General features: G+C 33.4%; 1 protein-coding gene across 1 annotated transcript in view; it reads right to left on the bottom strand.

The window, feature by feature from the left end:
* LOC149066846 (uncharacterized) overlaps positions 1-13,346 on the bottom strand; it is a 38,207-nt gene that overhangs the window by 2,273 nt on the left and 22,588 nt on the right. Inside the window, exons 5-9 of the mRNA XM_089253132.1 lie at positions 9,841-10,054; positions 7,442-7,607; positions 5,898-6,082; positions 2,222-2,333; positions 43-109 (exon numbers count right to left, since the gene is read on the bottom strand). Of these exons, the coding sequence (XP_089109258.1) occupies positions 43-109; positions 2,222-2,333; positions 5,898-6,082; positions 7,442-7,607; positions 9,841-10,054 (744 nt within the window). The remainder of the gene's footprint in view (positions 1-42; positions 110-2,221; positions 2,334-5,897; positions 6,083-7,441; positions 7,608-9,840; positions 10,055-13,346) is intronic.

Genomic DNA, 13,346 nt, shown 5'->3' with positions numbered 1-13,346 from the left:
ACTGTATCAAAACTAACTCAATACTTAAAATCACTGAATTACCTGTATTATGATCAACCCACTGCAATGCATCCATGTGAGCGCTCAGTATTTTGGCAATCTGCTGAATCTGAAATAAAAGAGATATTTGTTATATTGTGCAGGAACACATTTTGCTTTTCATCATTTCAACATCAAGAGAATGTCTCCTAAAAGAAAGAGAGCTTTGATGAACAAATAATTCACGCTATCTCAGGGACATACAGGGTGGTAATAAAATAACTTTGTCCATACGCGAGCCACTAGCAGCAGCAAAAATCAACTAATGCTAATGAAATTCGAGATATAGGTGTTTCAGAGTATGTGCTTGAGAATGGGATGAGAAACAAAAACCTATTGTGTTTACAGCAATAAAATTTGAACAACGTCAAATAGCAACACTCACTTTTATGCATTGCAAGCACTAATCGCTTGGTGACTTCCTCCAAATCTAACCAAGTGGTTAGTGCACCAACCCTTTGATGAGATCTTTCTCAGGGTTCATACTCATTTTCATTAAAAAAATTCCCTGACTTTTCCAGGTTTTCCAGTCAAATTTTCAAAAAATTCCAGGTTTTTTTAAATAAAAAAAAATTATATAAATTTATAAAAATTTGCAAAAAATTAATTACAAAATTTATATTAATTATAAAATTAATGATTTTAATTACAATATCATAATGGCATCAAAATCATGGATTTTTTTTACACGCATTTACGCTTTTCAAATGCGCATGATGGAGAAGAAAAATGAAACAATTAAGAAATGAGATTTCCCTTTCCTGCAATTTCAATGCCACAAGATTTAAGCCTTTACAGTTGTTTCCTTTGTGACATAATTAGTCAAAGATGTAGTTGGTTTCACTGCATCAAAACTCTTTACAGTTGGCTTGCACTCGCGTAAGCACTAGAATCGAGAAGTTCAGCAATCGAGGGTTGTTCACTGAACTCCTCCGATTTCAAATGCTTGCCACGGTTCTGGATAACTTATCTGCCTATGTAGCGAGTTTTGCTGCAAAGCTGCCACCATGCTGTCAAATATGGGTCACTTTTGACTGCTTCGATCCAATCAGCCTACTGTCGATCTGCTCACACGAGTTTTCTTACAACACATTGTTTTCAAATAAAAATACCCACGTGGAAATCAAAATATAGTCAACTTACGAAATTATCGCAACTGAGCTTTGTACCCATGGCTTTCTACGATGCGTACTTATGATGTTTCTGGAAACACTAGAAAGAGTAGTGATAAGGTCATATCAATATGCTTTTCCAAGCTGACTTACGAAATCCTTGTTCCTCCTCTGCAGTATCTATAGTTTTTTGCAATATTTTACGGATTATCAATATTTACGATGTTATTGGAATTCCCTTTTTTATCCAGACGGAATTTTTTCTCTTTATTATTATTTTTTTATCAATCTTTTTTTCCCGATCAGGCGACAACCGTGATGATTTTCCAGGTTGTTGTCTGAAATTTCCAGGTGGTTGTCTGAAATTTCCAGGTTTTAAAACAAAAATGGGTCGATTTCCCTGACTTTTAGTAAAAAAAATTTCCCTGACTTTTCAAGGTTTTCCCCTGACCCGTACGAACCCTGATTTCTTTGTCTATGTCCTGTACCAACGTTTATGGTGCTATAGGTACCATTTCAATGCCATTTATGGGTATTTTTTAATGCGTCAATGATTTTGCAATGCATTAAATTGTTGCCATTGGAATTTTTCGAAATTTTGTTACTGTAATCGTAACTGCAAGAAATGGGTTCTTGTTTTTCATCTCACTCTAGGGCACATACTCTGAAACATCTACTTCTTGAATTTCATTAGCATTAGTTGATTTTTGAAACAGCCAGAGGCTTATATATTTGGCAAAGTTATTTTATGACGACCACATGTATTCTGAATTGAATGAACCATTTTTTTTTTAATTCAAACTTTTGATAACTCTCTCAAAAAAGGAGGAGATGAAAAACAGTGAAAATTATTAGAAACCTACTGTATTCTAATGCATTAATCCGCATCTGAAAATTTCATTTATCAATAAATGCCTGCCTTATTTTTCTCAGTTAATGCCCATTATCTATATTAGCATTCAATTTTATTTAGATTTTCTCATAAAATGTCTATTTCACAGATGTGTTCAAAACTCTTCTGTGATAAAAACAATTTTGACTACTCGAATCTGCAAAAAACTGGTACTTACAGGATCATTTTCATCATGGCATTTGTTTCCAGCATTCACGTGCTCGATGATCTCCTTGATATCTTCAGACATGCGTTTAAGCTGAGCATCGACATTTTCTGCCAAGTGGAAGCTTTTGAAATAAAGAGAAAACAAAAATAAAGAGACTTGTAGAGAGAGCCTCACGTATTTCTTACAAATAACTGTTGCATCAGAATTTAAAACCTTTGAAAAATTTGAACAAAATACTCTGCACTCATGTGTGAGACAAAAAACATAAGCACAATAAAATTCTGGACAATTCTTTAAGTGAAATTTATTATGAACTAGCCACAATACCTGGCAATGCCCGGGTTTTCTTCGATTTGCTGGGAGGATTGAAAAATTGACAAAGCATTGTAAGGAAATAAACTGTTATACTGGCAATTAGAGAAGAGGCATGTACATGCCTGAAACACATTGTTAGGAAAAATACAGGCTTCCTGGGTTTTCTTTGACTGCTGGGAGGATTGAAAAAGGGACAAACCATTATAAAGGAATGAACTATAATACTGGCAGCATTAAAGAAGTGATACACCATTGTAAAGGAGTATGCATGTCTTAAACGCATTGTTAGGGAACCACAGTAACTGAAGTAAACATTCTGTTTGTTGTGACTGTTGGGGCCCAGGAACCATTGTTGCTCAACGGTTTTTCACCCATTTCGAACATTTGCCCTGCTCTGATGAACTTTTAAAGCAGCCTGCGGTTCAATCCTGGTCCTGTTTGGTATATATGTAAAATTTGGCGACGATCGGTCTAAAATTGTAGATTTGTGTAAAGAACACACACACATACATACATACATAAATATTTTCACATTTATATATGAGATTAAAACGTGTATAGTTATGTGCATAGCACAAATGTGGGGGCCTCTTATTTTTTCACATCAAATACAATAGAACCTCTCTTTTGCAGATGCCGGCGGGAAATAAAATTTGACTGTGAACAAGGGGTTCCCATTGAAGTCTTGAACAAAATAATTCATTTTGAAATAAATCGTCTTGATAACATAAGTCAGACTTTTGTGCAAATACACAATTTAATTCATAATGGGACAAAAAAAATTACCAGTTTCCTTTAAATGAGCTGTACCCAGAAAAAATGGACTGAAAATTTTTTTGGGGAAAGAGATATTAACGATTATATATATAAAACTTGCATTAAATATTTTGTACTTTTCACTCATTGTTCTAGATTTCTTCTGGGGTCTTATAACAAATACAAAGGCATACAAACACAAATTTGTAAAACAGGCAAATTGCCAACAAGGTGGCTGAAAAAATATGAATGCCAAATATAACCAAAATACAGCAATACAATATAAAAGCATAAATAACGAAAGAAAAAACAAATAATAATTAATACCGTATTATACATTGCCCATAAAAAATATTTATATGATTGCCTTATCTAAGTATGGATAGCTTCGATTTATCCCACTATGTTTATCTTACTTCTTTTCAAATGTGTCAATTGTGGTTTCGAATTCACGACCCCCCCCCCCAAAGGTAAGCTATTCCATTTATTAACAACCGTATTGGAGAGAAACACCCTATTATACCACAACCTGGAATTGTCTCTTACTAAACGATACCAGTGTCCACTTGTCAAAGCAGTTGATTGACCGTATCATTGGTCCATCCTATCCACTCCGTTGAAAAACATTTCAATCATATCCCCCCCCCCCCGACACCAGTGTTCTTCCAATGTAAACATATTCAAGAAATCAAGTCTTTCTTCATAGCTCAGCTTTGTGAGCCAACAAGAGCACGAGTAACTCTTCTTTGCTACATGTAGGTATGATCTCCAAAACCTTATGCCATACTTCCGTCCATGGTAGACTAAGCCTTGGAAAAGCAAATAACAATACTGATTAAACATTATTCTGGAGTAAAAACATATTTTTGTTATTGCAATGAAAATAAGAAGCTACAAAATTGCTAACATAATAATTTAGTATCCGTTATAAAATTAGAAAAAAAATGCAATTGTGCAGGTCACAGGTTTGATTGAGCCCGAAGAACTAAAAACTAACTTTAGAAGCTATACAAACCATAGCTTTGATACAGGAAGTTCATGAGAAATTATGAGATGAAGAATATTCGAATAAAGGTAGTGTCCGTACAAGGCACACAAAAATGAATGCTGAAAATAGTGTCCATAACAGTCACTGAAGGTGACCATTAGGTGGGTATTCAAAATGCATACTTCCAATAGGGTTCATATTCTGCAAGTTTTTTCTTTCATGATATATGCATTTATATTGGGTTGCTGTAAGTTGGTTATATTTGACATCCATATTTTCATGGGTATCTTTTTTCAGCTACTTCATTAAGCAATTTGCTGTTGTAGCCTTTGCATTTGTAAGAAATTTGTATTTGAGAAAATAATCTGGTTGTAAAAGAAGGGTGACTGCATCTGTGGTGCGACAATTAAGAGTAGGGGGTGCACAACCTCCAGCTTGCAGGTCAAATACTGCCTGACAAGTGATTTTATTTGGCCTGAGCAAAAAGTGTTCCAGTAGAATATTATAAATACACACACTACACAAGAAACTCTTAGACAGACTATATTTCCATCACAAAAATATGGGATGTTGTTAAAACTAATTGTCAAAGGCAAGTAAAGTTGCCATTTACAACCAAAGAAAATTGTAAAAGGCAAGTAAAGTTGCCATTTAGAGCCACAAAATTGTCAAACACAAGTTGCTTTTACAGCCAATAAAAATATTAAAAAAATGCCACAGGTAAGAAAAGTTGCCATTCATGGCGGAAAAAGTTGTCAAAGGCATTATAAGTCATGGAAATAATCTTGGATTTTATTTTAAAAAATTCAAATAAACCTCATTGAAAATAAGATTAAAAAAAATAACACATTATATGAAACAATTGGGACCATGAAAACTACTGGAATGTCGCGTAAAATTACGGGTCATATTGTCACCCTATATGTACAAATTTCTGGCCTTTAAATGGCAGATTTATGGCATATCTGGCCCGTGGACTGAAAAGGTTGTGCACCCCTGGTTAAGAGGGTTCTACTATATTATGTGATGGAATGTTCTAATGAGAGATAGACAAATTTTCAAAAATTTGCATGCTCGAAAAATATTTAACTGAAATTATCATTGGATTTACTTAATGGTAAAAATCATTCTTTTCCATTAACAAAAACAGTCACGCTAAAGAAATACTGTATTTTCAATTAATTTGTTGTGTTTATTCATTTACACACATACTAACACAACCCTCTTTTTTAAAAGAGCATGACAATGAATGCATTAAAACTCGGTTCACCATGTTCTTTGCTGCTATTTAAAATCAGCAATTAATAATAATCTAATACTATAATAGACTTAATTACTAATCAGTTTCCTAAACAAGTACCAAATTCTTAATTATATACAATGACGGCATGGGTTGTTTATGCAAATGCAGGAAAAATTTCTTGAAATATGATTGTTCAACTCGACATCTACTGGCAAGATAATAAAATAGAATAATGCCTAGGCAGGTGGCAGCAACTATATGACAAATTTAAACATATCTATGAGAAATAGACCGAAAATGGGCATGATGTGCTATTCGTCATATCCAGGTGACTTGTTAAGACTAATGTAGCCATTAATATGAAACAAAATTAAATTTCTTACGTATGTTCCCGTTCCAAATCAGCATGCTGGTGACTGTTGATGGAAGGCACTGACTCTATACCCTTCTCTAGATGACAAAGTAACTCCTCCAAATCTTTCTGTTGGGCACCAATGAAGTCCAGCTCTTGATCTAAGCGTTCCTGGTCAAACTTCACTCTATCCAAGGAGTCATTCAATGCAGTTATCTATTCGACACACAAAAATGTACACGTAAGCAATGAACAACAATATTTGAATATTCCATTATGCTTTGCATTGTTGATTCGGGGGAAATGGTGCCATTTTTAGCATCATTCATTTAATTACAATTTCCCTTTGTACCACAATGATTTCTGTTAAAACTAATTAATAAAGATATAAATAAATAATTATAAAATAAAAGTCTCATTCAAACAAATAGGATATCTCATGATATAAGCAAATGACAATCACATGCAACTCCTTGACTGTGCAAAAAGTCAGAGCTATCTATATATGTGTGCTATAGAAAAAACTATTTCCTCTACCACTGTAAATCATTAATGAATGAATCAACCAGTTTAGGAAGCCCATCATCTACAAATTATGACCATAGTTTAAGGGTTAAAAATTGCCTCAAAAGGTTCAATTTTACACCATAACTTTTATGGAAAACGCAAGATAAACAATATACAGTAAAACTTTAGATTAGGCATAACTTCGTTTACAAGTGTTTCACAAGACCAGGAAAAACTTTTTACTGAATTTTAACTTGATAAATGAGCAATGTCTCGCAATATGAGAAAAAATTTAAACAAAGTTTGACTTGATTGCACTACCTTGTAATACGAGTAATATGTGTACTTAAGCCTCCTACATGAAGAGGCTTTGCATATTTACATTGTCTGTCGAATATCACTTGATCACAACTAGAAAGTTCAGAGGCCAAACCCAAGTAAATTTTTTGTCTTTTTTTATTATTTTAATTCATGAGAAACTACACAAAAAATGTATAGTGTATGCATATGTGTATAAATAGAAATGTTGTATAGTTTAAGAGCTATTGTTTGATATGGGCCCCCTTCTTGAGTCCCATTGGCCACTTTATAGTACAAGCCCATGAAAGACTTCTTTCTTTAAAACCGAGCACAATGCCGGTCTATCGTGATGGGAAATTTACTACAGAGCAAGTTGCACTCGAAGTGTGCGTGCGTGTACCTAACAGTCTGAGTGTGTACATAGTGTTGTGTCTGATTTTTCAATGCTACCATCTATACTTCAGAAGGCCCCCTATGAAAGACCGTTTCAACCTGTTGTTGTGTTGTGTTAATGAAAGCGGAGATTTAAAAGTGGGAAGCCTCAGATTTTTTATTTCCCCCCCCCCAAAAAAAAAAACTCAAGCCTACAATGTAAAACACAAAGCAACTTGCATTTTATCTTTCAAAACAATTGTGACTGGCGTGAGGGAGACAGTAAAGGAACAAATTTTAGTTCACATTATTTCCTATGGGGAAGTTTACTATGATATAAGAGTGTTTTTGTTTGCAAACCAAAGTTCCACTGTAATTTCAATGAAGTGAAATTACCTTCTCGGCATTATTTATTAAGAGCCTATCCCAGGCGTTAACTTGAGTGGCTTGATGGAGAAAAGTCTTTTCTTGTTCATCAAGATCTATTTTCCATTTGTTGATGGTGTCTTCGAGTTGCCTGAAGTTTATCGTACTTGGTTGGGTTGAACCTGTAGCAGCTGTCCTGTAAAACAAAATTCAGATTATTTTGATTTTACTTCCCAACTATCACAGATAATAAATATCCTGGTCTTTTTCTTTATTTATTGTAAGGTTTGTGACATCAGAAAGAGGCATGATGGGATTAGAAAGCATGGGTGAAGGGAGAAAGGTGCTCAGCAGATTTATTAATTTTACTTTTTTTATTCTTCTTTATATACAAAGGGGAAAAAAATGTTAAGGACAGAATTTCGAGGAGGGAAAAGTACAAAATGAAATAAAATATATTCCCCAACATTATCTGGCAAGCAGCAAGGGAAACCACCATGCCGGGAACACACATATTTTCCAGCATGCAGGGAAATTCAAGTTACAAATGCCAGATAATTTTTTGCACTATAAGAATCGGTTGAATTGGCTGATTTGAACCTTATCTGTTCCCTACATTTTAAAATCCTCTTTGTTTTATGAGCTGTATTCGGGTAGCTATTACGTTTTACGTTTACTTTTGCTATCACAAATCTTCAAAAATGTTGAATACTATACATATTTGTCAGCATAGATCAAGTGAGTTAAATGGGATATAAGTACACTGCAAAGCATTTATGTATTGATCCTTGATCATGTTTGTAAATTATAATTTGCAGAGCAAAAGTTAATGGGTAGCACAGTGAAAAATGTGATGCAGTAAAATGCCAAAAGTGCAAGAACTTGTTTCATTATGATTATGATGACCATAATAGATTGAGAGAAAAAGGGAAATTGAGCTCATAAATATGAGATATCACCAATGCTCACAAAAACTATTATCAACTCAGAAAGAGGCATGATGGGATTAGAAAGCGTGGGTAGAGGGAGAAAGGCGCTCAGTGGAGGAGGAAAGAAGCCTGGTGTTTTCTGTTAGAGAGCGGTTCCTGTGGACTCAAGAGAAGCAACTTGAAGAGCTTGCTGTAAGTGAAGAGATGATGATGCATTAATATTTTAATGCTTACTGTTAAAATTAATGAAATAAATTTTCAAAAATGAACCTCAGTCACAGAAATTGTCAAATATAGCTACCACAAAGGGCTGGACAAATTTCAGTCACCATGGTAACTAAAAAATTGGTATTGGTGCCTAAAGTTTTCTTAGAGTAGTTACTAAATTGCAGGCCAAGAGCAGCAAAAAATGTTTGGAAGTTATAGCAGCATATCTGCCAACATGAAAGCGGGTCACTATGCCCTGAAAAGGTCAAAAGAAACATTATTTTGGAGTCTTTCCTTCGGGTAAAAAAATTTTTGGCACCTAAATTTATTTTGTGATTTGCCCAGCCCTGGCTAACGAATAATACTTGGTGAGAAATAAAATATTAGAAAATAGGCAGCAATTTGAAATGTATTTCATGGAGGAAAACATTAGCACAGTAAATAAGTTAGATGAATATTTATAGCGAGATTCATTTTTACACAATTTATAAATTATGCAAAAAATACCTTCATCTATGATTCTAGTAAAGACTAATAACTGAATAGTAAATACTGTCCAAAAAAGCCTTGAGAAAACACAACATTTTTGGCAAGGAAAAAGTCTGAAAGGGCAAAAATACAATAGTCTTAATTAAAACTTTGAAAATCCCTTTCCCCCCCTTTATTAGGTATCAAAAACGCCATAAACTATGAAAAATATATCATTATATCCAAGTTTGTGGCATTTTAATTGCTGTTATAAGCAAGGTTCATAAACATTATCCACTCTATGACGATCAGCCCAGATTGTCAATTACTAGCAATATAACCAAGTTTGACTGTGTATGTATATATAGGACTATATACCAAGTACTAAATAAATAAGTATAATAAATTGATGTCTTTCGAATTCATTTGGTGATCTTCATTAAATCTTACTTTTCTCAGTATGCCAGGAATGAACCAGACTACAACATTAAAAAAGCTGGAGCCCTGCCTAATTTTTTTGCCATGCAGGGCCATCTAATGCGGTGGAATATGGTGAAAAAAATGAGCCATAGAATTCACCTCTTCCTCTCTCGCAAACATTTGCACAGCAACAATTTAATCGAAGTTAGCATCGAGTAAACAAGGGTTTAATTACATTTTTATCTATGGAACGTATAGGGATACGAGTGGATCTTCATGGAGTGAGGATTTATTCGGGTGAAGTAATTTACTGAAGTTTTACTACATTTGTAAAACTCTCACAAAATGATAATAATGACAAATATTATATAAAGCTACATATGAAATTTGATAAATGTAACTTACACTGTAGTTGTGGTCGTCAGAGCAGCCGCGGTTGATGCAGCGGATGAAGCTGACAAAGCTACCGATGTAGAAGTGTCACCAAACATAACTGATGAAGGAGCGGACATGGTGAGTGATGTGCTTGTGGGAAAAATTGAAGTACTTGTGGTAGTTGCTGTTGGTTTCGATGCTAAAGAGGGCATCGAACTCGCAGGAGTACTTGTAAATGAAAATCCTAAATATAAAACAAAAAAGATCATTTACTACATACAATATTAATATCATGAAGCATGATCCATCAGCATATTAATTATTATTCATCTGATATCATAATTCCATTAATTCCATCAGCATATTTTTTTTCAAGGTGAAGTGACTGCACATTGAGAATTTCACATTAGCAACTGTGTTTTATCATTTGCTGTCTTAAGCGCTATATTTAGGCTTTCTAGAAATTTCACTAGTGTGAATGCCATGACAGCACTCTTAACATTTGGTGCTCGAGCACTCACAACATTCTACAGAAGGGATCGAGCATTTCAGCATTTATTTAAAAATCAGACCTTTTCATGCATCGAGCTGAAGCCAAACACCCACAGATATGAAACACTTCAGATGCCCTTAGCAGCCAAAAAAACCTGAATTTCAGGTATTTTAACCAATCAGTGACAACGTTTCATCTTTAGGTCATAAAAATCAGAGCCCTAGTCATAGCAATACCTAAATGATACATTGTCCGCGACCTAAATGAATGACATTAATACCTAATGACACCATAATACCTAAATGATAATACTGTCTGTAATTTTAATAAGTGGTGTCTACTGTATTTGAACTTACACTTTCTAATACAGATTCGGTCATGAATATTTTTAACAGGCTGACAAAAAAAAATTTTCTTTTTAATGTTCTTGATCAACCCTGTATCATAAAAAGCTGCAAATGATTTGGAACTTTCACAGAATATTTAACTTGCTTTCTGCAATATTTCTATGCATTTTCACGAAAATAATACACATATTAAAAGATATAAATGTTTCTTATAAAAATTCCAATTTCCGACGCATGTTTTTACTTATAACACGTAGAGATTTTGCACCAACCAATTCTTATGGAACTTTCAGAAATTTTTACGCTATAGGCTACATGTGACATACTGTAAAAAAATGACAATTTAATAGTGAATGAGATGCAAGAATTTGGAATGTGAGTAGTGAATGATTAATTATGCACGAGCAGAAAATATCTCATTTTTTTTATAATTTGGTCGCCAGATATATGTGTTGCAACCAGGGTTGTAAAAAACCCGGGTTTTAAAAAAAAACCCAGCCCGGGCGGGTTTTTCTAAAAAACCCGGGTTTTTTTTGGGCAAAATTGAATTTTCTTTTTCCACAACTACAAAATATCTAATTTAAACATGTGTACATCTTACATTGTGCCTAAATATATATTTTTAGTGCATGTTAAACTATGTATTTGATTAATAAAATTGGGAATAATAAAATAAGAGAATAATTGTTCACTTACAGCCCAGGCGGGATTTTTTGGCAAAATGGGGGGAAAATTGAATTTTCTTTTTCCACAACTTCAAAATATGTAACTTAAACATGTATGTGCAACAGGGTGGGTTGAAAAAAAATGAAGTTTCATTTTCAAATTGCTATAGTGCGGAAAAGTTGCCTCTTTTAATAAGAAGAAAAACAACATAAAAAATTTTAAGATTAGTTGATATCTTCCGGTCGCGCATAGCACTTGAAGATTATGAAAATTGACAAAATTGAACATTTTTCTTAATTTTTTAATATTACTTAAAATTTTACGATCGACATGCAAAAGTCTGTTATGCTTATTTTATGGTTCAATAAAGTAAAGTCGTGCAATGTGTTCGAAAAACTGGAATTGACTAAATTTTTGCAAGTTTCATTGTGCAAAAGTTAGACTTTAAACATGAACACTTGGAAAAGAAACAATAGAAGAAACTGTAAACCAGTAAATCCTAGTCAATTTTGGTAACTATAATGTAAAGTACATACACTCTCCTACTTTGGATGGTTGATTGGATAGAGTGTAGGTGAAACTCAATGTGCAGCCACCTCTTCATGGTAAATTCTGGGTCATTTTGTTATGCAATGAAACTTGCAAAAATTTGGTCAATTTCAGTTTTCTGAACACATTGTGCGACCGATAGACATTGCAATATCAATGATGTTTTAATTTATTTTACTTTATTGAACCATAAAATAAGCATAAGAAACTTTTGCACATCGATCATTAAATTTTAAGTAATATTAAAAAAATTTAAGAAAAATGTTCAATTTTGGTCAATTTTCATAAACTTCAAGTACGATGCATGACCGGAAGATGTCAAACGATTTTAAGTTTTTTTACGTCATTTTTCTTTCTATTAAAGGAGGCTACTTTTCCGCACTATAGCAATTTGCAAATAAAATATTTTTTTTCGACCCACCCTAATGCACATACTTTATGTGTACATCTTATATTATGTCTAAGTACACATTTTTGGTGAATACTAAACTATGTATTTGATCAATAAAATTGACCATGATTATAAGTAAGGGAATAATTGTTCACACACAAACACACCCACTTCTGTGTAATTATATCTGAACCTTGAGTTGTATGCAGAACTGCAGCAAGAAAATTGTGGTAAAATAAATGAATTTGGAGATAATGAAAATTCTGAGAAATCAGAATGGTGCCTGAATTTTTTTATTCTCCAAATTTTTCAGACCCCGCAGAAAATTTAACCAAAAGTGTCCTGATAAGTCAAAAATAAAACCTTTCAGCTATGTAACCAGAACCACAGTTTTTTTTTATAATTGAACCCAAACTTTCAGGAGCTAAAGTCTCGTGCTTCTCTTTTTCTTAAATTCCTCACTGTTAAAGAATATCCCTACTTCATTAAATTAAATTCTGAAATATTTTTAAAGGAGTAGTGATAATTAAAAAATGATCTGCTTAAGAGGAGGAGATAGCCGTCATTCTGAGGATTCATTACTCTGGAGGTGTTTTCCTCTTGTCCAAATTAGCCATTTTTGGGAACTTAAAACCACAGAATAACTTGAATTATCATTAAACATAACTGTCAATAACATTATTATATATTAATTTCACTTTATACAAGAAACCTGTCATGTATAGCAACAGACCTACAGAATATCTTCATCTGGCTGACGATTTTAACAGGTAAATTTTCTGGGTCGGGCTTATATTACCAGCATCTTGAAAAATCAAGCTAAGGCTTATTTTCTGCTTAGGTGTTATTTTCACATAAGAAAAACTATACTTTTTGTTCTGTTTCAATTGAAGATGTTCGTTGCCAATGTTCAATTCAAGAATCCCACAGTTATTTTCTTTTCATTATAAGATAATGTTATTTTTGTCTCTTGATATTTCAGTTATGAAAGTCTGATGTACCTGTATAAAACTTATAAAAAAGTATTGCAAAAACATGTAAATATTTTTTAAATGAAAATTCAGTTCGCATACATTGGTTCGCTTCTTCA

Source organism: Pholcus phalangioides, unplaced genomic scaffold (genome assembly GCF_987345545.1).
Source record: "Pholcus phalangioides strain wild (caught in Gottingen) unplaced genomic scaffold, Ppha-v1.0 ptg000032l_1, whole genome shotgun sequence".
NCBI lineage: Eukaryota > Metazoa > Arthropoda > Arachnida > Araneae > Pholcidae > Pholcus > Pholcus phalangioides.
The sequence above is the reverse complement of the archived record's forward strand: the minus strand, read 5'-3'. Positions and strand labels throughout refer to the sequence as shown.